At 44.6% G+C, this 25,000-nt stretch overlaps 1 protein-coding gene across 16 annotated transcripts in view; it reads left to right on the top strand.

Annotated features, from left to right (window-relative positions):
• The window catches only part of RIMBP2 (RIMS binding protein 2), a 354,432-nt gene that overhangs the window by 119,918 nt on the left and 209,514 nt on the right, over positions 1-25,000 (top strand). For all 16 annotated transcript variants that reach the window (XR_015057048.1, XM_085876872.1, XM_085876874.1 and 13 more), the window contains 5 exons: positions 3,144-3,244; positions 8,087-8,196; positions 8,443-8,552; positions 14,253-14,525; positions 14,701-15,140. Coding sequence is in view for 15 of the 16 variants with exons in the window: in XM_085876872.1 (XP_085732998.1) it covers positions 3,144-3,244; positions 8,087-8,196; positions 8,443-8,552; positions 14,253-14,525; positions 14,701-15,140 (1,034 nt within the window). In the remaining variant the exon portion in view is untranslated. The remainder of the gene's footprint in view (positions 1-3,143; positions 3,245-8,086; positions 8,197-8,442; positions 8,553-14,252; positions 14,526-14,700; positions 15,141-25,000) is intronic.

Genomic DNA, 25,000 nt, shown 5'->3' with positions numbered 1-25,000 from the left:
TGCAAAAAGGAGGAATGAGTTGTCCAGAGCATTGAAGAGTTTGTTTACACAGATGAGTAACATAACTGGACCCCAGATGCTGTGTTGAGGCAAGCCAGGCTCTGATGGGAGTGCAGAAGAAAGAGTTCTATTGACAGCTACATGTTGACTGCATGAGAGGAGGAATTCAGAGATTCAGTCATGAAGATGGCTTTTGATGCTACAGGCAGAGAGCTTGGTAAGCAGAGCAGGATGCCAGACTGTGTCGAATGCCTGAGATATGTTCATGGAGACTGCTCTGCCCTTTAATTTGAAAGGATTCCATTGCTCTCACCTCTAGTTTGAGATAAAAGGGATCCAGACATTTCTGGTGGAGAAAAAGAGACATGTCCAAGAGGGAACCACCTGGGCAGAAGCCAAACTTACAGTTGGAGAAAAGAGATTTAGAAAATTCAGTGCCTTTAGAAAGTCTACACTCAATTTCAAAATTTGCACCTTTTGTTGCGTTGTAGAATTAAATTGCATTAACTCAAGGCTTTTTCACCTTCACTGACGCATCGTAACTCACAACCTCCAAGTGAAAAAGAAATTATACAAATGTCAGAAAATTAATTAAAAATACAAAACTACAATATCTTGGTTGATGAGTGTCCACCCCCCTGAGTTTATACTGAGTGGAAGCACCTTTGACAGCAATTACAGCTGTGAGTCTGTTCGGATAGGTCTCCACCAACTTTGTACACCTTGATTGGGCAATATTTGCCCATTTTTCTGGATAAAACTGTTCAAGCTTCATCAAGTTGTGTGGGGAGTGTTAATGGACAGCAATCTTCAAGGCGTGCCACGGATTTAGATTGTATTTAGGTTGGGGCTCTGACTGGGCCACTCAAGGACATTTATCTTTTTGTTCCTTCGCCACTCCAGTGTAGCTTGGGCTGTGTGCTTCGGGTCGTTGTCATGCTGAAAGGTGAACTTTCGTCCCAATTTCAGCTTTCATGCAGAGGGCAGCAAGTTTTCCTCTCGGATTTTTCTGTATTTTGCTCCATCCATTTTCCCTTCTATCCTGACCAGTGCCTCAGTCCTTGCTGATGAGAAACATCACGTAACATGATGCTGCCACCACCATGCTTCACAGAAGGAATGGTGTTCTTTGAGTGATGTGCTGTGTTGGGTTTGTGCCAAACGTAATGTTTTGCATTTAGGCCAAAAAGTTCCATCTTGGATTCGTCAGACCACAAAACTTTTTGCCACATTGATTCAGAATTCCAGTGTGTTTTTTTGCATTCCTCAAACAGGACTCAAGCTCGGCTTTTTGAGTAATGGCTTCATCCTTGTCACCCTACCATACAGACCAGACTTGTGGAGTGCTTGGGATATTGTCACATGCACACAGTGACCAATCTTTGCCATAAAGGCCTGTGGCTGTTTCAAAGTTGCCATTGGCCTCGTGGTGGCCTCTCTAATCGGTCTCCTCCTTGCTTGGTCATCCAGTTTTTTGGAAGGCCTTATCTAGACAGGGTCTTAGTGGTACCATACGCCTTCCACTTCTTTATCATTGTCTTGACTGTGCTCCAAGGGATATTTAAGGCCTTTGAAATATTTTTTTTATACCCATCCCTGATCTGTGCCTTTCCACAATTTTATCCTGGAGGGATTTTGAAAGCTCCTTGGTGCTCATGGTTGAGTATTTGCTGTGAAATGCACTACCCAGCAGAGGAAATCTATAGGAACAGCTGATTTTATTCTGAAATAAACAGAATCACAACAATTTAACACATGTGGAGGTCAGTTTAATTGGCATGTGATTTTGAGGGTGATTGATTAAACCTGAGCTAATTTACTATTGCTTTATAAGGGGGATGGATACTTATCCAACCAAGGTATTGTAGTTTTGTATTCTTAATTAATTTTCTGAAATTTGTAGAATTTGTTTTTCACTTGGAAGTTGTGGGTTACAATAAAGGTGGAAAAAGTCTGATATAATGCTACTTAATTCCAGGCTATATGGCATCAAAAGGTGAAAGATTTGAAAGGGGGTGTACACTTTCTATAGGCACTGTAGACGTTTTGCGTTTTGCTGCAATTATCGATTCCACCACTTTGCTCATATGAGGGTAAGAAATCAGCCATATCTGTAGAAAGAGTCAGTTTTGTCACGATTCTTGTGAACTTGGGAAACTTTGGCCATTTTCTTTGATGCCGGAAGGCGGTCCATGTAAAATGACTTGGAGAAGAGCAGAGGAATATCAGGTGTGGTTGACTCTGCCTGTCATCCTTCTGTTGTCGGCAAAATGAGTGCCAGCTTGCTGGTATCCTGTGTCGGAGTGTCGACCTGTCCAGGATTGTGCCCAATAGCCAAGGAGACTGCTTAGGCAGCACAGATTCTCTGCACAGAGTATGGTCCTGATGGATGGATGGATGGAATATTGACAACCAAGGCCGATGAACAGTTTTTGAAGGATGTGAGGCACCTCTTGTTTCCAGGCAAATCCTAGACAATTTAATTGGTGAAAAGTTTGCATGTTTTTTAAGCTGTACTTCCTTCCTTGACCGACAGCCTCTCATGATCAAGTCCGGTGCACACCCTCTCGTGGGGCCATTCCTTCTCTTTCCAACAGTAGGGCACCAGCTCTCCATAGGACCGAGTGTATGGAAACCCAAACGGTGTTGTTGCGCATGTATGATTGAAACCTTCAGCACGAGCAGACATTGACATTGATGAGTGAAAGTTCGAGGCAGGTAGATGAGCCTGACTCATCGATGAGGTCATTGTTGTTGTCAGGATCAGTCACTGTGGAAGCGTTGTGAAAGGCAAGGAATTTGTCCACCTTGAGATTGTTTTTTGCAAGCAAACAAAATGTGATTGCAGTGACCGGGACACTGTGCTGATTGGCCACGTTCATGGGACGTTTTTAGGTGTCGACCTGTGCTCAGGCTTAGTAACTTTACTTCGCAACTTGTGAACTCTTAAAATTCAAGTGCAAAGGTGTTTGTAGTGTTCATAGTAAAAGTTCATATTTCAGCAACTTGGGTAAAAAAATTGTCATTTACGTTATATCTTTGAAGCATAATTTCTGTTCGTTTTTCATCAATGAAATTCCACTCTATAGTATGTTTTCTTAATTAATATTTGATATGCAAATGCATGGTTTTTCTATTTCTAGGGACAGATGGGTTGAGCGAGCGCTCAGAGCGACTTTCTACCCGGAGCCCCAGCCGTTCTCGCTCTGGCCAGAGCAGCCCACACCGATCACTTCTCACAGAGGTCTTGTCATACCCTTTAACTTTCTATAAAACCTCCTTACTATCTGCCTGATAACTGTCTTACTTACTTTTTATTAACAACATCTCTCTGTAGCATGTGTTGCTTGGTTGTTCACTTAAGTCTGTTTATCTTTAAAAACAATATCTCAAAGTTGTACAAACCTGAAATTGATACAAACCAACATCTGATCAAATTTTGGTTAAAATCTATAAATACCACAATACAGTATATTACAAGGAAACATAATAAATGGTTCAATATTGACATTTACTTCCTGTTCTGGTTTTTGAGCTTTGGTAGTGTCTTCATCGCCTCAACAGTCTTTCTCAAAGATAAGTTTTCCTGGTCGTTTTTTTTTGTCGTGTTTTTACTGTTATTTTGTTGTCTCTATGTTTACTGTGTGTTTCTAGTTCGTTTTTGTTATCCCCCGCCACGTGGCGGAAGGGGGATATTGTTGTCACCCAGGTCGTCCGGCTGTCCGTCCGTCCGGCTGGGCGTCAACATTTATAGCTGTGAGTGCGATAACTCATAATCTGTTCGCCATATCGATTTGAAATTTGGGTCACACATGTACCACCTGAAAAGGAAGAACCCTATTGATTTTGGGCGTGGCCGGATCCAAGATGGCCGCCCCAATGTTTTTGTAATAAATGGAAAAACGCTTTTCTGATTTCAATTATTTTTCAATTGGGGGGATTCCACATCTCTGATGGGTATATTTTTAAAACTTGTGCCAATTTGTGAGTATTCATCAGATTTCCCCCATCGGGTTCTTTGAGGCCTAACCTTTGCCTCGTTTGTGTGCACGATTGTTTCTATTGTCTTTTCTGTTTATTACTTTCAGCCTTTTATTTTCACCACAATCCCTTTTTCCACTCTTTCAATTCCTCCCAATTATACTCTCTGTTTCATGTCTTAAAATATAAAAAATAACAAAAACATTTTGTTGCCTTCCCTTACACTTCCTTCAACCACATGATTTCCTTTTCCTCCCCCTCCTCCTCCATTTCACCACACACCTTCGCGATCTGTTCTTGAATCTTTACTTTTCTCAACCCTTCTCTTACCTTACCTTAAAAAACTAAAAAAATAGACAAAGCTGCTTTAAAATGTTTCAACTTCCTCTTTCTCCAATGTGGATTTCTCGATTCTATCATAATTCACTTCACTTCTTCCTCTTCAAAAGGCTAATTTCAAATCGATATGTCAACCATTCTGTCGATAAAAGTTCCAACTCTCACAGTTCTCCCTCTCTCCATTATCTTAACTCGCCATTATTATACCCCTCCCCTCACGTTTTTAAACGTATCTCAGACTTGAACTTCTCAATCACCCCAGATTGCAATGTCTGTTCATTTTCCATCAACCATTCCAGGACTCTGTGTCCTTTTCTCCTGACAAGGTTGAGAGTTTGCTGTCAAACTTCGACTCAGATTCTGCAACCGGTCTAGACGGCATCAGCCCACGTGTCCTAAAACACCTGCTCATCTGCTGTTACTCACCCTCTCTCTGTTCTATTCACCCTCTCTCTGTTCTATTCACCCTCTCATTTGCTCAAGGTCATCTGCCATTTGCTTGGAAATCAGCAAGTTTCCGCTCTGAATGCAAAAGGTGCAAACACAGATCCCTGCAACTGCAGACCAATCAGCTTTCTCCCAATCATCATCATCCCAATGGCTGAAAAGATCGAGGCAAAACTTTACACATATGACTGCCGACCCATGAGGAACAAAAGAGTAACACGTACGATATCATAGGTCACATGGTTTGACAGCCATATTGGATTTACCTGAAAATCTATCAAAAAAAAAACCACCACTCAAAAGAAGTCCTGGCGAGGGTTTACAATCTCTGATTGCTCCTTTTTCTTGTTTATTTGGATTTTGCAAGTATCGTGCTCTGCACGACATTTTTCTTGTTTGTCTGTTTGTTTGTCTGTGAGCAGGATATCTCAAAATATTGTGGACTGATCCGGACGATATTTGCTGGATCGGTTGGGTGTGTGACAAGAACAAATTGGTTGGATTTTTGTGAAAATCTGGATCCGGATCCAGATGCGAGTATTTTTCAGTGATTTTTCGCTATTGAGACTTGTGGACAAAAACGCCACATAGCATGATATTTTGAAAAGTTTGGACAGATTATGACAAAACTTGATGGATGAGTTGGGGAGGTGACAAGATGCAAGCTGATTAAATTTTGGTGTGTTACAAGGACGAATGGTCCAGCTGTAGATCTGGCCTATCAGTGGGATACAAAACGTAAACTGTTCATCCTTGCAGTAGTAGGCACTCTACCCAGTGAGGTTCAAGTTACCTCCACCACCAAAGGTGAACGGAAGTTATGTTTTCACCGCTGTCTGTTTGTGTGTTTGTTTGTCTGTCTGTGAGCAGGATAACTCAAAAAGTTATGGACGGATTTGGATGAAACTTGGTGAACACGTTGGGTGTGTGTGACACAAGGACTATTTGATTTGATTTTGGTGAAGATCCGGATCAGGATCCAGATACTTTAATTTTTCATTGATTCTTCACCGTTGAGGGCTAGCCCAAAAACAATGTGTGGCACGATATCTCAAAAAGTTACCAACGGATTCAGACGAAACTTGGTGGGCAGGCAGGTTGGAAGTATCACAAGGATCAATTGATTAGATTTGGTGAAATTCAGGATCCACATCCGAGAATTTTTGAATTTTTTTTTTTTACTGATTCTTCACCATTGGGAGATTGGGCCAAAAGTGATGTATAGCATGATATTTGAAAAAGTTGTGGGTGAGTTATGAGAAAACTCAGTGGACGAGTTGGGTTGGTGAAAAGAAAAAGTCGATTCAATTTTGGTTAAGGTCCGGATGTAGATCCGGTTTACAGCGGTATATCAGTGGAATACAAAATGTAATCGGGTATACAGCGGTATATCAGTGGAATACAAAATGTAAATCGTATCAGTGGAATACAAAATGCAAATCGTATCAGTGGAATACAAAATGTAAATCGTTCAGTCTGGTGGAGGTATGGGCTCTACCGAATGCCGTTTTGCTCATGTCTGTTATTTACATCCGTAAAAACATGAAGTTTCCTGTTTGTAATCGGCAAATTCAGAGCCAAAGTACTGCTAAACTGCAGGTTTCGTGTTCCGATTCATGTTCTGATTAATGTTCTGATTAATGTTCTGTAGTGTTCAAAATATAACATTCAATTGAAATGAACCCTTTGAACTCTGAGCTCCTTTGACTTTCGGCTCTCCCACCCTGGGCTCCCTGGAGAAAAATCCGGTCACTCTTGGATATGGAGGTTTGAGTAGCGGCCGGTAATCCGGCCACTCGGGTATATGAGGTTTGAATAGCGGTTGGTAATCCGGCCACTCTTGTATATGGAGGTTTGAGTAGCGGCCGGTAATCCGGCCACTCGGGTATATGAGGTTTGAATAGCGGTTGGTAATCCGGCCACTCTTGTATATGGAGGTTTGAGTAGCGGCCGGTAATCCAGCCACTCGGATATGTGAGGTTTGAATAGCGGTTGGTAAACTGGCCACTCTTGTATATGGAGGTTTGAGTAGCGGCCGGTAATCCGGCCACTCGGGTATATGAGGTTTGAATCGCGGTTGGTAATCCGGCCACTCTTGTATATGGAGGTTTGAGTAGCGGCCGGTAATCCGGCCACTCGGGTATATGAGGTTTGAATAGCGGTTGGTAATCCGGCCACTCTTGTATATGGAGGTTTGCGTAGCGGCCGGTAATCCGGCCACTCGGGTATATGAGGTTTGAATAGCGGTTGGTAATCCGGCCACTCTTGTATATGGAGGTTTGAGTAGCGGCCGGTAATCCGGCCACTCGGGTATATGAGGTTTGAATAGCGGTAGGTAATCCGGCCACTCTTGTATATGGAGGTTTGAGTAGCGGCCGGTAATCCAGCCACTCGGATATGTGAGGTTTGAATAGCGGTTGGTAAACTGGCCACTCGGGTATATGGAGGTTTGAGTAGCGGCCGGTAATCCGGCCACTCGGGTATATGAGGTTTGAATGGTTGTGGGAAATCCGGCCACTCGGGTATGTGGAGGTTTGAATGGCGGTCGGTAAACTGGCCACTCGGGCATATGAGATTTGAATGGTGGTCGGTAATCCGGCCACTCGGGTATGTGGAGGTTTGAATAGTGGTCGGTAAACTGGCTACTCGGGTATATGAGGTTTGAATGGTGGTCGGTAATCTGGCCACTCGGGTTTGTGGAGGTTTGAATAGTGGTTGGTAAACTGGCCACTTGGGTACATGGAGGTTTGAATAGTGGTCGGTAAACCGGCCACTCGGATATATGAGGTTTGAATGGTGGTCGGTAATCCGGCCACTCGGGTATATGGAGGTTTGAATAGTGGTCGGTAATCCGGCCACTCGGGTATATGGAGGTTTGAATAGTGGTCGGTAAACTGGCCACTCGGGTATATGAGGTTTGAATAGTGGTCAGTAATCCGGCCACTCGGGTATATGAGGTTTGAATAGCGGCCGCTAAACCGGTCGCGAGAGTTCTAAGTGTTAAGGAGTTCCTCAATCTTAGAAATAGACCAGCAGATGGACAGAGTGAACCAATTGCCTTACCCTGCTTTCTGGTCCGCACATGGGGAAACAAGTGAGATATTACAAGATTTGTGAAACGAGGTCGTAAATTTTCTAAAGCTGCCATCTTTGCCATGTCACACCGGATAAATGTTACTCATTCTTGATAAGTATCATACCTCACAACATACCTCGGGGTATATACTATCAATCCACATGAGTGAACCTTTGTCACCTCGAATGATCTTGAAATCCTCCTTTTTCGGGGTCTGGCTCAAGGATTATTTCATTTCTACAGGGTGACACAGCAAGTGAGGCCGAAGATCTTGACCCAGACCCGGTGTCTCTCAGCTGGGGCCTAATGCTGCGACACCGTGGGAAACTTCAGGTGTTTGTTGCTAGATATAGGTAAGCTTGGGATACGTGCTCAGGAACATTCGATTGGCTTTCATATTTTGAAGACTATTTGTTTTTCCTCGATTGGCTCTTTCCAACTCGATAACCACTTTCATTTGTTGGCTTTTTTGTCATGTACTCTGAAACATCTTTAAAACTTTGCTTGACTTATCTGCATAGAGTTAAATAACAATTTAAAAAAATCAGTCCTTGTAAATGGGTAATCATTGTGACCTCTGAAATCTCGCCTCCCACCAGCTACAACCCATTTGAAGGTCCCAATGAGCATCCAGAGGCCGAGCTACCCCTTACAGCTGGGGAGTATTTGTACGTGTATGGGGAAATGGACGAGGATGGATTCTATGAAGGTTTGTGCAGCACATTAAGGATTTTTTAGTGACGGATTGTGTACAATATTAATGGTAAATGGTGTTTGATATGAATGGCCATTGGGGCACTATTAAATTTGTTGATGCGTTTTCGCACTTACAACAAAGTTGAGAGTGTTTGAGATGGACCAAAATGTCTGAACTGGCTGATTGTCTCCAAAGCTCGTGGACCCAACATCCATCCAATGGGACCATACTCTGTGCAGAGCATTGGTGCTCCGAAGCAGTCTCCTTGGCTATTCGACACAATACTGGACGGGTCACCACTCTGACACAGGATACCGGCAAGCTGGCACTCATTTTGCCGACCTCAGAAGGATGACAGGCAGAGTCAACCCCACCTGGTATTAATTCAACAGCAAAGTGGGATTTGAACTCAGGATCCTAGGATCCAAAGCCCAACACACTAGCCATTAAGCCAACAACAGGCATGTGGACCCAACCAATCACTCTTTTTCACCATCTTCCATCTTTGTACACACTGTTATTAGAAGGCTTGACTGTCTCAGTGATGGGCCCAGTTGGTATCAGCACCTGCGTTCTGAAATCCAACTCTGCTGCTCTTGCTGATCCTTTGTCTGCTCTTTCAACCTGTCCTTCACTTTAGGCCACCCTAGGTCCTTCACTTTAGGTCCTTCACTTTAGGCCTGCTTGGAAAACTACTCGCATCACTCCAATCAACAAAAAGAGCATAAAAACATTATCTCTCAAGTACAGGCCTGTCCGTTTACTTCCAACGATGAGCAAAGTCATGCAATCAATCATCATGGCTGACATCAAATATTTCCTTTTTGTCAAATGGCCTGATCTCTGATCATCAATTTTGATTCTGTCTTCACCACGAAACGTTTGATAAGCTCCATTTCTCTCTCAATAACGGAAAATGAGGCCACCTTTTCTGCCTTGTTCATTCACTCTACTACTCAAATGCTCACATCTCATACTTTTCAATGGAATTCTCTCATATCCTCTCCCAGACTCAAAGCTGGAGGTCCACCGAGGCAGGGTCTGAGGCCCAGTGATGTATAATCATATGTATTCGGAACATCTGCGAGGTTCTCACCACCACAGAAACTATATGACTTAGCCACAACACAAACGTGACCAATCATGGAAACCTGCCACACTTAAAAACACATCCAGCCATCCCTAAAATGACTTTGATCTTTTCGTGTTCTTTGTCCAAAAAGCGACAACTGTAGAATTTGGGAGGTTTAATTCACGAAAGATACAACATGCTGAAACGTGGCTGTCCCTCCACACATGCCGAGCACTGAACCCCCTCTTCCTGGTCCCCTTGTATCATCATTCCTTCATTCGTTCTGAAATACAGTACCGTACATCCTTTATACAACTGCCAGACATTAGAGAGTTCTGAAAAAGTGACGTTCGTGTGGATGATTATCTCACAGTCGAATCGGGAACAACGTGAACAAATGTGCTCATTCTTTGCTGATCGCGGTAACTCACCCTGAAATGACGATTGCACGGGCATGCGGGGTAGGTGGTTGGGGAGGGTGAATTTCTCTACACTCATTCGAGTTGCAGACTGGCCGTTATGGTACCAATTTACATTTGTGCATTTGTATTTGTATTTTATTTGAATGTGGTAATGATATGCAAGTTCCACTTTATGAACCATTTAATTGCTCGAGTTGTAGGTGGGCACTTCACAAACTTTAAATGTGACTGGGAAATGATGAAGTGAGAAACTTGCAATGTACAGTCATATGCACGAGCTCCACAAACGACTTGCTTGTGTACATGTGCACAGTCAAGGGGAGAGGGTGGCGGAGGTGGTGCTGTAGACCTGGCCACAGCTTTGTAGTTTGCGTAATCAAGGGTCATTAAGGTAAATTTGTGAATAAATATGGTTATTGTAAATATTATAGTTTTAAGAGATTATTATTCTTATGGGGGTCTAACGCTGGTGGGGATGCAAAACAAATTGCGGCCAACATGAAACACCGGACTTGACTTAAGACAAACACAGCCCCTGAGTTTGGAGGAAGACACGTCACTTTCCAGAGTCACGTCACTTCATCTGATCATGTACGGCTGACAGGATGGCTGAGAGGTATGCACACTCACCTCTAGGCTATCTAGCCTGGGTTCGAATCGCAAGCCAGTTATAAACTGTCATCCTGGTATTTCACAGGCAGCATGATTCATCAATGTATGCGCTGTCTCTCGGATGGACGTTGAATGGGTGTCCCATCTGCCAGCATTCGTTGATGGATGTTAAAGATCCCGTGGTGTCCTCACAACGAGTGGGTCATTGCATCAGCGGCAAAGCCACTTCCTCAGCCATTGATGCTGTCCCGCAGCCTTGTGCTGCCCATGGACAATGACGACGACGATGACGACGACAATCTTATCATATGCTTGTGACAGTCAACATCTCTCTAGCTATTGTGAGAAAGTTACCTCAGCACCACAGGTCAGGCAGTTCACTCAACCTGACGGACAGGGCTTGCAAGCTACCCTCTCATGTCGAGACTGGTCCTTTATTTCCACATTCGAAACTGGCATCCTCCGTCGTGCAAAGTCCTTACTTGGCACACCTGAGCTTCTATCCACCTACAAGGCCTTCGTCCACAGCTTGATGGAGTACTGCTCTCCCCTCTCGGCTGGCTCCCCTGCCTCTCATCTTGCTCAGCTTGATGCCATGGAAATCAAGGCTTTCAAGATCAGTGGAATCTCTCATTATGAAGCTGAGTCTATGGGATTATCATTCTTTCTGTCATCTTCCACCTCATCTCTGGTCTTGCACCCTCTGCCCTCTCTGTGCTTTCTCCCCTCCCCAAGGTATCTGCAGGACATACGCGGTTCACCAGCAACCCCTCTCCTCGTGAAACTGCCTTAATCCAGGACCACTGCTCACCTCCAGTCAGTTGTTCCTCTTTTTGTCCCACCTGTGGAACCACCTTCCACACTCTCTTCAATCTCATTCTTCACTCCAGGTCTTCAAGACAGCTGTTCATCACCATCTCAAGTCATCCCCCATCCAAAACAATGATCTTTTCTACACCCATTAAACCACCCCCTATATTTGTTTGAAGTTTTCCAACTCACAATACATGCATCGGTGACTCCTATAATTGTTGGAATAATGCAATAAAATGGAACATAATTCCACCACCACCACCACCTCAACAAGTCTAGACAGTTGTATTTGGCATATCACCATGCTTTTGGCAAATGTTGTTGAGAACCCTACCCTTCCATACTGTGGAAAACATTTTTCCTCTTCACAGATGAATCGACATGGATGTGTACAATTTATTACACTTCTAACTGACATGCTCACAGCAGCAACTTGTCTCTGCTGACCTGTAATATAAAGGATCAAGTGTTGGTGTAACACTTTGAACATGTCATTGAATCCAAGCATATTTCACATTTTCTCTCTCTGTCTCTCTCTCTCTCTCTCTCTCTCTCTCTCTCTCTCTCTCTCTCTCTCTCTCTCTCTCTCTCTCTGTCTCTCTCTCTCTCTCTCTCTCTCTCTCTCTCTCTCTCTCTCTCTCTCTCTCTCTCTCTCTCTCTCTCTCTCTCTCTCTCTCTCTCTCTCTCTCTCTCTCTCTCTCTCTCTCTCTCTCTCTCTCTCTCTCTCTCTCTCTCTCTCTCTCTCTCTCTCTCTCTCTCTCTCTCTCTCTCTCTCTCTCTCTCTCTCTCTCTCTCTCTCTCTCTCTCTCTCTCTCTCTCTCTCTCTCTCTCTCTCTCTCTCTCTCTCTCTCTCTCTCTCTCTCTCTCTCTCTCTCTCTCTCTCTCTCTCTCTCGCTCTCTCTCTCTCTCTCTCTCTCTCTCTCTCTCTCTCTCTCTCTCTCTCTCTCTCTCTCTCTCTCTCTCTCTCTCTCTCTCTCTCTCTCTCTCTCTCTCTCCAGAAGGGTTGTCAAACAAACCCGCATATTTATTTCCACAATCAGCTACTGGAAGAGGTTCAGTCTTTTGAACTATTGGGCCTCATCATCAGCTTTGTCTCCTGGACAGACCAGATATCAAAGCTTGCCTCCTGCAAGCCAGCTGCTGACTGGGCATTCTCCATCATTACAAGTCCTTCCTTGGCAAAGCTGATGCCCCTGTTTCATCTCCTGTATTTTGTACAATCCAAAGCTCTTGATATCGATGCATTTCCCATGCCCAAGCAGCAGAAGCACAGTGCCTGCCGCTCTCTTGTTGCAAATAGGTTGATGGCCGATGTTATATTTTTATTTATTATCTTGCCAAAACGAAGTTTTTGCAAGATATGTAAGTCAGCTTGTATGTTTTTTTGTTTTTTTTTGTTTTGTTTTTTTTTGTTTGTCTGTAATCACGTATAAAAAAATTCTGCAGAGCACAGTTATCATTGGAAATTTTTGTAACTTCGCATATCAGAGGCTTATAGAGGTCCCTTTCAGTGCACAAAATTTTGAAGGTCAAAGGTCAAGGTCACTTTGTCGCAAATCAGGGGCGTCGACGAAACCCTTATTTTTTGAGTAATTTTGATCGGATCGTCTTCAAACTTTATGGGAATATAATTCATGGTCTGGCGCTCAGCTGATTAATTTTTGGTGGCGATTGGCCTTGACCTTCATATGTTTTTTTTGTTTTTTTAATTGGTCTGTAATCATGTATAAATCACTCTGCAGAGCACAGTTATCATTGGAAAATTTTGTAACTTCGCATATCAGAGGCCTATAGAGGTCCCTTTCAGCACATAAATCTTTGAAGGTCAAGGTCAAAGGTCAAGGTCACTTTGTCGCAAATCAGGGGAGTCGACGAAACCCTTATTTTTTGAGTAATTTTGATCGGATCGTCTTCAAACTTCATGGGAATATAGTTCATGGTCTGGCGCTCAGTTGATTAATTTTTGGTGGTGATTGGCCTTGACCTTCATGATTAGCACCTCGGGTCAAACATATTTGACCCCAAGGTCAAATTTTCAAGTTTTAGGAACCATATCGTGTAGTACCTCAAATTGAACACCTCGATGAGTGCTTTCTAGATATGTCAAGCTTGAGACATTATGACGTCATTTGGTGACGTTATGAGGAAAACGCATATTTTTCATGGTTACTCTGTAGAACGATTCTCATCGGAATCTCTCGTAGGCAGATATTCCTCAAGGAGTCGCTCCTGGTGGATAGCAGCATCGGTTCACCTCAGTGTGACCTTAAAGAAGTCACACGTGGTCACCTTTTGGCAAGATACGGGTCATCCTGCGGGTGACATTGGTTTATTTTTTATTATTTTTTCGACTCTGTTCCAGTGTTGCTCCCTCTTCTCTTTCATCCCTCCGTCCATCTCCTGTCTCTCTGTTGCACGTGTTCTTCCAGCAGCTCATTCCTTGTGAAGCTCCAAAAATCGAGGCTCTCTGCTTCCCTCCACTCCTTTGTTACTCTCATCTGCTTATGGGACCGTCTCCCCCACCCCTTCATTCTGTTCAATCCCACACTTCCATCCAGCGTTTCAATTTGTCAATATTCATTCCTCTTCCCTGGCCCTACCTCTTCCCATTCATTAGCAGGTTGCTATGCTTCCTGTGTCAGTGCATTGCCTTCTATCTCTTGTCACCTCGATATTCTACGAGCCTCGATTTTGTGTACAAAAATATGAGTCGATGAAAATATTTTTGCTTGACATGGCTTCAAAGGGTAGACAAACACTAAAAAATGAAGATGTCTTAACTGTGTCACCCAGGTGAGCTGGTAGATGGACGTCGAGGCCTCGTCCCCTCAAACTTTGTGGAGCGTGTCCGTGAGTCTTCTGACGATGGACATCTTGCATTCCTGGATGACGGGCCGTACAATTTTCCTGGTGCTGGGCCACTTTCACTTGGCCAGGAATCGAGTGGTGACTTTGGCCCTAGGTATAACTCCAGTCCCAGCATGAGCCTAAGTGGCAGCAGCCTAGCACTCAATGGCCTACCTGTGGATGATGGAAGTCATGGGGATCCTGATGATGTGGAAACCGGTGAGCCGTTAAATTTCTGGGCATGATTTTCATCAGCCTCCATCTCATTACACTTTGATATTTCCTTATGTTTTAATGTAACATTAATTTTATGCTTCAGGCCATTAACTCTTATTTTTAAAATTATTTTATTTTACCAATGTCTTCCCTCTTCACATGGTCTCTCAACCTTTAGATCCAGAGTACATGGATATACCTTACCCTCACGCAATCTCTGTGGTAAAGCAGCTTGCCAAGTCTGCTATAATCGCATGGGAACTTCCAAGGGTGTCCAAGCCTATGCCAACCCCACGGGTGGACTCTTACCTCATCACGGTGAATGGGGAGCGACGAGCCGGAGTGCGGGCAGGTTCTCGGCGCCCACGTGCACTTCTCGAGAAGCTTGACCTTTCAAGAGAGGGTGCTGTTTATAGAGTCTGTGTGCAAGCTGTGGCCAAGACTGCAGGTTTGCCGAGCACGATGCAGAGCAATTGCAATGAATCTGACAGACCTGCTGTAAAGCATCAGCCTTCTGGACCTGCACATGAGGCCCTTCACCTGTCAGACCCACTGCGGTGCTGCTTGACATTAGGACAGGGTGCGTGTGTTGCCCCCTCTCAGCTTACTGCCTCACAGGTGAGCTCAACACTGACCTAAAATACTGTGGATATAGTTGTCAGTGTTCAAGGATGTCGTCAGATTTATTTTTTCCTTTTGGGTGTGCTGCTCGTAATTTTGTATTATAGACGTGGTTCCTAGTTTTGCGAGCACGAAGAGTCGATTTTAATCACAGCACTCGTCCGTCAAGATCACAGCTGGTGCACTCTTTGAGCTGTCTGGTCTTGCTTTGATTCTTAACTCAATTCCAAACTATCACCCTGGTGCTTTGCAGGTTTCGCATTGCATCAATAAGTGAACTGTCATGTGATGCTGGCTATCATGTTTGCTAGCATTCGCTTGGGGACTTTGAAGCTCCAAACAATTGTGGTGATAGTTCATACAATTGGGGTGATGCTTGTGGACTTTGAAGCTTTGAAACATCATTGTGCACCTTGGCCAAATTGCAAACTCCTGCCAAGCATTGGAGCAAGGATGTGCCCAGTGGTAAATTTTCAGGTTTGGAATGGTTCACGACTCAGGTGTTCTCAACCTCCTCACCCCCTCCCGCCTTTCCTCAGTGGTATGTAAACAGCAATTACTCAGGTATTTGTGTTTGATATCATTTAAACTCCATACATTTAATTTGTCCACCTGGCACATTCGAAAGTGAAACACACTTTATGATTCAAGATTCAATTTTTTTTATTGCCAGTCAACCAAAGTTGATAGGAATTTGCTTTGGCGCATTACAGCAATCAACAATCGTACATCATTTTACAGTCCGTAAAACAAATCGGAGACAAATGATACATGCAGTATGCAAAAGACAGTAAATACATATTGGCATATATCGAGTGTGTTCATATATTAGCTAAATATTAGTTGTGAGGTTTTCTTCGATGAAGTGCTAAATAGGTCACTGGGTGTTTAGAGTTCTTCCTGGTGGGGGGTGGGTGGGGAAGCTGTTTTTGAAGCGTTTTATTTATTTGTTTGTATACCTTGTCGAGGCTCATGTATGATCTGTTCTGGTGGTAAGTGATCTGCTGTAACGTTTTCCGGAAGGGCGAAGTTGAAAGAGATGACGTGTGGGGTGAGAGTGGTCTTCAGTTATCTTACTCGCTCGTTTGATGGACCGTTTGCAGTACAAAGTGACGATGGAGGGGAGTTCACAGCCGATGATTTTTGCAGAGTTGATGATGATCCTTTCCATTGTTTTCTTTGTACGTGCGTCAGTGTTTCCTACCATACTGTAATTGATGACGTCAGATTGCCCTCCACTATCACGGTGTAGAATTGAACCAGCAGCCGGAAATTCACTTTTACACCTTTTTGAGTTGACATGGAAAATACATTCGTTGCTGCACTTTCATGATCACATCATCTGTGTTGATGTCCCATTTCAGAGTGTTGCTGATGGTGGTGCCAAGGTATTTGAAAGTCCGTTATGTCTATTGTTTGGCCATCGATGTCGATCGGAGTTTTGAGATTTTTATTATGTGTGAAGTTTTCTTATGCATTGACTTCCGGTTCTGGGTTTGGAGCGTCGGCAGGTCTCCTTCAGGGCTCTCTGCTGACGATCTCAAAGTTAAGTTTCCGGTCGTTTTCTGTCCCGTTTTAACTGTTTATTTTCTCACCTACATGTTACTGTGTGTTCCTAGTTCGGTTTTGTTTCAAAAATCGTGCTATTTTGTGAGTTTTCGTCGACCTTGTCTTACCTGGTGCTTGAGGCCTACCCATCCCTCCCCTCAGTGTACGATCGTGTTTATTTGTATTTTCTCCCCATTACCTTCAAGTCCTATCTTCCCCACTTTCCCAACTTCCCCCATCCCTCCCAACTACACACTCTATTTCTTGTCTTAAATCAAAAAACACACAAAAAAACAACCTTTCTCATTGCACACTCACGAGTCTCGATCCTTCTTCTTCCTCTTCTTGTTCCTCCTGCCAGCACACCATCTTTATTCTGCTTAGCTGACCGACCCTCTCACGCCATTACCTTCACGATTTCTTCCAACAACCCTCCATTATTTTTTTATTTTATTATATTTTTTATTTATAATCTTACCTGTTCTTCAAAAATACATCAAAAAATAATAATCTTCCTTGTGTCCCTTCGATCTCCACACATCGTGTAACCACGCTTCTCTCTCCACTCTTCCTGGTACTTTTCATCAACCCAGCAGCTTCACACTGCGTTTACTGTCCAAATTCACCACACACTTCCACGATTTTACTTCAACCTTCCCTTTTCCCAATGTTACGCAATCCTTATTTAAAATAAATAATTTCACTTTTGACTATACACCTCTCTTCACTCCTCCTCCTCAAATCCTCAACCGCCTTCTGCCCCCTCTCTTGTCCACCCTCTCCCCAGCACCACAGAGCCTTTTCTCCGCCTCATCAGGCCCCCTTCCCGAGCTATTCTGCAATCCCCTACACTCTTTCAACAAACCTCCTTACCTCCCCCCTCCTCCCTTGTCCTACCCACCCCCTCCCCTCCCATCCCCTGCACCCAAAGCCTCCTCCCCTCCCTCTTCATTAACAGTGTGGACCTCAAATATCCGGGGCCTTCGCTCAAACCTTACAGATCTTTCCACACAGGTTGCCACTGACAAAATCAGACATCATCTGACTAACAGAAACTTTCCTCCCCAAGACGTGTCTGACTCCCAAGTATCTCTCCCTGGTTACTCCCTCCTCTGGTATGACAGATCTGAGCCTCGTCCTGGTGGAGGAGTTGCTCTTTTCATTAAAAACTCCATTCCTTACTCTTCATGCACTGCCCTCACTCCCCCACACCCCCAGGAATACCTCTGGCTACGGCTTCCCTCCACTCCCACCTCATGTTTATATGTGTACTGTACCATCCAGCAAACAGTGATGACTCCATCTACACCTCACGATCCGAAAACATGGACTGACTTCTGTCTTCTCATCCAAACTCTCTCTTCCTCATATGTGGCGACTTCAATTGTCATCATGCCAGTTGGCTAGGTGTGGGTACCTCTCTCACCTGTCATGGCACCTCAGCAAAAGCTTTCTGCGACTCATTGGGAATGACTCAATCGGTCAACTTCCCGACCCGGATCTCAACCAATAGTACTACATCTCTTCTGGATCTGATTTTGACACATTTCCCTGACAATAACTGCTGCTCTTTCTCCGCTCCAATCGGTTCTTCTGACTAAGTCCTTGTCAAAGTGGACATCTCTCTGGCTATCTTCAGAGAACCACTTCACCGCCGTCGAGTCAGGCATTTCACTCAAGCCGACTGGCAGGGTCTCCACGCAGCCATCAAAATTATAGACTGGTCTCGTATCGCTACTTTCTCCAATATCAACTCATCCTGGGAATTCTTTCAAAGAAACTTGCTCTCCCTCATGCACAGATTTATCCCCTCTAGTCTTCAGTTGTCCTACCCTTCCTCCCGCCTGTGGTTCACTGAAGTTTTTGGCAAGGCAGTTGTCCTGAAACAACTTGCCTTTGCCTCGTGGAAAGCAAACCGAACTGAGGGTAATCTCAGTTCCTTCCATAAAGCTCGGAACAAGTGTGTATTTACCCTCAGGAGAGCCAGAAAACAACATCTTTCGAAGTTCAAGTCCGAACTTTCAAACCTCCCTCCCTCCTCAAAATCCTGGTGCCATCTAATAAAATCTGTTTCTGGTGTATGTTCCCCCTCCATCCCCTCCCTTACCTCAAATGGCCGCACTGCTGATACCTCACGTGAAAAGGCTGAATGCCTAAACTCGGTGTTTGCAGCTAAATGTTGTGTCCAAAACCCATCGCTTTCTCTACCCACCTTACCCAGTCGCACCCAACTGTCCCTGGACTCTGTGTCCTTTTCTCCTGACAAGGTGGAGAGCTTGCTGTCAAACTTCAACTCAGATTCTGCAACCGGTCCAGATGGCATCAGCCCACGTGTCCTAAAAACCTGCTCTTCTGCTCTTGCTCACCCTCTCTCTGTTCTATTCACCCTCTCATTTGCCCAAGGTCATCAGCCATCTGCTTGGAAATCAGCAAACATTACTGCCCTGCATGAAAAAGTGCAAAAACTGATCCCTGCAACTACAGACCAGTCAGCCTTCTGCCAATCATCATCAAGGTTATGGAATCCATCATCGCTTCAGACATTAAATCCTTCCTCTTCTCCAATGGCTTGATTTCCGATCTTCAATTTGGTTTCAGACCAGGTTACTCTACCCTTGATATGCTGCTTCTGCTCTCCCAAAAATGGATGGAGGTCCTCAATGCCAGACATGAAATCAGAGCCATATCCCGAGACATATCGCGTGCTTTTGACACGGTCTAGCACCCTGCCCTGCTCACCAAACTCTCTTCCTATGGTATCCAAGGCCATCTCCACTCATGGCTCGCAGACTTCCTCTCCTGTCGCAGTCAACGTGTGCCCTAAATGGAGTTCTTTCATCTCCTCTTCCTGTGCAGGCTGGAGTTCCTCAAGGTAGCGTTCTGGGCCCTGTTCTTTTTCTGGTTTTCATCAATGATCTCTCCGACTCTGGAAAATCCTCTTAATCACTCTGCTGATGACTCCACTCTCTGCCGTACCATCTGTCATCCCTCAGACCGGCATGCAGCATCTTCTTCGCTCACTGCAGATCTGGATAACATCACAAACTGGTCCAACACGTGGAACATGTCTTTCAATCCGGACAAATCTCATACTCTCACTATGTCTCTCCGAAAGGACCGTTTAGAACCCCCCCCCCCCCCCCAAATCCACTTTCTCAACAATCCTCTGGAAGAAGTCCTTTCTTTCAAGCTTCTGGGTCTCACTATCTGCCATGACCTTTCCTGGGAAAGCCACATTTCAAACCTCACCTCCAAAGCCAGTCGCCGACTGGGAATCCTCCATCGTGCAAAGTCCTTCCTCGGCCCACCTGAGCTCCTGACCACCCACAAAGCTTCCGTCTGCAGTCTGATGAAGTGCTGCTCTCCCCTCTGGGCTGGTGCTCTTGCCTCCCACCTTTCTCGGCTTCACGCTGTGGAAACCAAGGCATTTTGGATCATTGGCATCTCCCACAAAGAGGTTGAGTCTTTGTGCCTCTCACTCTCTCACCGCAGGCTGGTCGGTGGTCTTTCGGTCTTCTACCGTCTCCTCTCCAGCCTCGCCCCCCCTTCTCTCTCTGCGATTTGTCCCTACCACATTTTCGCAGGGCGCTCAAGGTCCGCCAACAACCCCCTTCTGCTAAAACTACCAAAATCACGAATCACTGCTCACCTTCACGCTTTCATTCCTCTTTTTTCCCGCGTTTTGAATAAACTCCCTCACTCTGTTCAATCCCATTCTTCCCTCCAGGCCTTCAAAACAGCTGTTCACCACCACATCTTATCGTCCCCCATCCAAATCCTCGATCTTTTCTACCCCCGTTAATCCACCCCAAACCCACCTCCTTCAAATTGCCTTCTTTCCTTCCTGAAAGTCCCTGTAATGTCCATCTTGTATACCCCATGTTCCCTGCCTCATCCCTCTCCCTTCCACAGATCTCCTAATGTCTCTGTTCCCCACTGTTTTGTCCTTCCCACTCCTGCCTCTCTTGTCTCATGTCCCCCTTGCTGTGCGGTGTGTGTTGGCTCTCATACGAGCCTCGACAAGGTGTACAAAAAATACAACTGGAGAGCATCCTTCGTTGGTGGAAGATTTTCCATCTCCTTTTTTCCCCTTCCTGAACATGTCAAGCCTGGCTTTGTCAAGCTTTGTAGTCAGGAGCCTAGTACAGGCAGCAGATAAACTCTTCAATTTCTTCTGTTGAACTGACCAAGTCCATTCAGGAGATGCGGATGTTCATTGAACACTTTCCAGCAAATTTTTTGGCCAAATGGCATGAAAGCAGATTTTGTGTCTGACCCAGTTAGTACATGGAATCCCAAAAGGTTCTCCATAACCAGATGTGACATTTTTGTTAGCGTTCTCATGTACTGGGTAGCAATGTTTATCACGAACTTTCCACTGACATCCAAATAGGAGTTCCTTGAAAGAAGTGAAGTCGAAGAAGCAAGACATCAGTATCTCTGCAAAATACCATGATGTGATTACATCCCATGTTTATAGCTTTGAGCTCATGGAGAATGATCTGTGTGTCCACTTCGTCATGATCACAGGCCAGACTGGTCAAGGTACCACTGGTTGTGGATGAAGCTTCCTCGGCAGATGCGAATCCTCCCCCTACTATTAATTCACAGCCATTGGGCACTTTTTGACATTACCTCATCAAATCATGGGAAAATAATGCAGCAAGATCTGATTTGTTCTCACACAGAGATATGAACTGTGCTCATACCTGGGGTAATGGAACTTTGCCGTGCCCGATAACCTTGCAGATGGGCATCTTTGCCTTGTTACCCCATCTTACTCTTGTTTGGGTTTTGATGCAGTGTGAGCCAATACTGTATATCGGTCAAAGAGAGCATATATTCTGGGAGCACCACGAGTGAAATGGGCAAATATGGAGAGAAGTGAAGGCATCTACATAATCGACAAATGACTTCCAATGTGGTGGATCTCAAGAACTCAATTGTCCACTTGGGCAAAGTACATCAAAAGAGAATCTTTAATTTCATGTGCGTGGAGGGGAGAACACTAATTGCAAGGCATTCAATGATCTCCGCTAACAAGAAGCCGAAGCAATCCCTCTTATACTCATTTGACATCCAAAAAATGGGAGGGTGAGACATTTTGGCAATTCAACGACGGGACGGGCTGATAAGCACAAGGCGAAAGTTTGCAGTGTTATCAGCCAGGTCAGCCTTGAAGAAAGGATGATAAGCATGTGGAGGAAAGACAGACAGACAGACAGACAGACAGACAGACAGACAGACAGACAGACAGACAGACAGACAGACAGACAGACAGACAGACAGACAGACAGACAGACAGACAGACAGACAGACAGAACAAAACAAAAAAACATGAGGTCATCACTTTGAACATGCATTCTCAAAACACCCAATCTGTTTCTATGCAGCGAGCAAGACCTTTTCCATAATAAGATACTGTGTTCAATTATAATTGAGAATAAACGAATATATTTTTTTCTTCCACAACAGCCAGTAGGTTTCCCCAAGCTTTGAATTCGGGCATGTCTATCCACAAGTACAGTACACAGGCACCAATCATGGGGTTGACTAGGTCACGGAAGATTGGTGTCTCCTCTATCTGTATATCTGTACTAAGAATACCAAGCAGGTCAGATTTGGCATTGGACTTCGTCATCCCATTGGTTTTTACCAGAGAGAGGCATAAGACTGCCAGTTCATGCTTGAGGATGTTTGACGTATCAACCACTCATCCAGACTGTTCAGCATTGACCAGCCTCTGCAAAGGCCCTGTCACACCTTGACGTTTTAGCCAGCATATGCCGACGTATGAAAAATTTGTCTAAAACGCTAGCGTACGTTGAATACGTTATGGGTAAGTTTGGTATACGTTAAGAGCACGCTGAAGCACGCTGGCATACGTCGTAGTACGCCGAGCTCGTCGACAAATTTTAAGCATGCTCAAAATTTTTCGACTTATGGCAGCGTGTGACTCGCACATTCCGCATAAGCTGGCCATAAGTTGTAGGCACGTTATGCGATCGTTGACACACGTTACTTGTAAGTTACTCATAAGTCGAAACACGTCGAGGTAATGTTTAGCGTACCCGAAACTTATTTCTAACCCATGAGTAACGTGCTTTGAGCCTATGTGTAACGTATCTCAAACGCATATTGACGTATGTAGACGTATTTGATTGACGTCTTCCGGACGACCACAGAACTTACTGAACATGTTTCTAACTTACAGCTACCGTATAATGGCGTATTGGCAGCGTTTAGGGGAATTGGTATATAAAAATGGGGTTCACAGGAGGAACTCATCAGTGTTTCAGACTCCATGGTGAGTAGATGTCCATTTCAGTAGTGTCAGTAGTAGTAGTCGGTGAGCGTGTCAGTAGTAGTAGTAGTAGTAGTTGTAGTAGTAGTAGTAGGTCCATGTTAGTACTAGTAGGTGAGCGTGATGGGGAGGGTGTGGGTGATGATGGATCCTCCTTGCGTCCGCGTCCACGGCCACAGCCAGGAGACTTCTTGGCAGCATTCTTCAAAGTTTTCTTCGGCATGACGATGATACTGACACTTTGATGTCGAGCTTGGTTATGATTAAAATCGTCGAGCGGCATCGTCCATTTAAATAGTCGAGCGGCAGCGATTTAAATCGTTGAGCGGCAGCCTATTAATAGGTTACGCCACGTGATTGTCGGCGATACGCTGCCACGCTCTATGCATACGTCAGACTATTGTTGGGCATACGTTGTGAACGCTGACAACACGCTAAGCATTCGTTGGTATATGTTATCTATAAATTAGCGAAACCTTCTGTGTACGTTACTAATACGTTATGCATACGTCCAACTCGTTATGAATACGCCCAAAGCTGAAAAAAACATCAATAGTTCAGCGTACGCCAGCGTTTCAGATCAATTTTGATACGTTTGCCATACGCTGGCTAAAACATCAAGGTGTGACAGGGCCCTAAGAGGCATCTGTCAGCTTTAATGACTTCTTGTCATTTTCTCTGGTGTTTATGACACACTTGTAAAGGCTTACAAACATTTTTGAGTTCTATTTTGTTATTGGTTCAAAGAACGACACCGTTTTCTCAATGAAGCGAGTTTTCACGTGTTTGGCAACCTGGCCAATTCCACGTGACTTTGCTGTCAGGAGATGTTCCAAGCGTCTCCAGTGTACGTGCTACGACCTTGTTCTTCAGGTCACTTGGGTACAGCAGCAATGACTTTGTTAGGTCCAGTGGACGAACAGTGCTGCACCTGGGGCTGATGATCTTCTTCACGTCATCATAGAAACTCTGTCTTCTCGATAAATACTTTGGACGGATAGCTTGTTCACAACTGTGGCACATATCCTGATACCTGTGCCACACGTAGGACATATACACATGTCCCTGGGATAGTCTTTGCATCATATCAGAACACATCTCATCCAAGAAAATGTCACCAATGTTGCCAGTGTTGGTTCCTTGGAGTTTTTCATGCATCACTAAAACCTAAAAAGCCTGGTGTTGGCTTAGTGGTTAGGGTGGTGGTTTGGGATCCTCGGGTCCTGAGTTCAATCATCATTGGCCGCTGAATTAATATACACCGGGAGGTTGACTCAGCCTGTCATCCTTCCGAGGTCGGCAAAATGACGACCAGTGTACTGGTAAGGGGGACACTGCATCAGCGGCATAGCCGTGTCCCAACCAATGATGCAACCAGCAGCCACAGGCTGCACGAGAGAGAGAGAGAGAGAGACTGAGACTGAGACTGAGACTGAGACTGAGACTGAGACTGAGACTGAGACTGAGACTGAGACTGAGACTGAGACTGAGACTGAGACTGAGACTGAGAGACTGAAACCTAACCCAAAACTCCATGTGATATTTCTGCTGCACAGAGGTCTTCAGCAACTCCTTCCAATCTGACCCACATCGTGACATCATTTACTGCAAGATCGAATGCTTTCTGGGACATGTTGAACGTAGACACATTTTACATACCGTACCATCTTTTTTTCAGGGTTCTGGCAGAACATGCATCCAGTCGTTCCCAGTTCATCACTGACATGGAACTTGATCTTGATTGTCTCAACTGCTGCTTGTTCCTGTTCAATGGCTGAATCTCCAGATTGTGATGAATCCATATTTGATTCTTGATGCAATCGTTCAAGTCTCGTTTCTGTACTGAAATTCCCATAACATGATCTATATCGGACAAACACACCCTCGGACCAGTCGTCGTCAGTCAGTTCTGCAAGCTTCTACGAAAGTTCTGTTGACTCTGTATCTCCTAATCGTATGCATTGATACATACAGCTTGTCGAACTCGTTCCTTTCCCTGTTTTGT

Source organism: Eptatretus burgeri, chromosome 4, assembly GCF_056783735.1.
Source record: "Eptatretus burgeri isolate ZD-2024b chromosome 4, Ebu_testis_v1, whole genome shotgun sequence".
Classification (NCBI taxonomy): domain Eukaryota; kingdom Metazoa; phylum Chordata; class Myxini; order Myxiniformes; family Myxinidae; genus Eptatretus; species Eptatretus burgeri.
The sequence above is the reverse complement of the archived record's forward strand: the minus strand, read 5'-3'. Positions and strand labels throughout refer to the sequence as shown.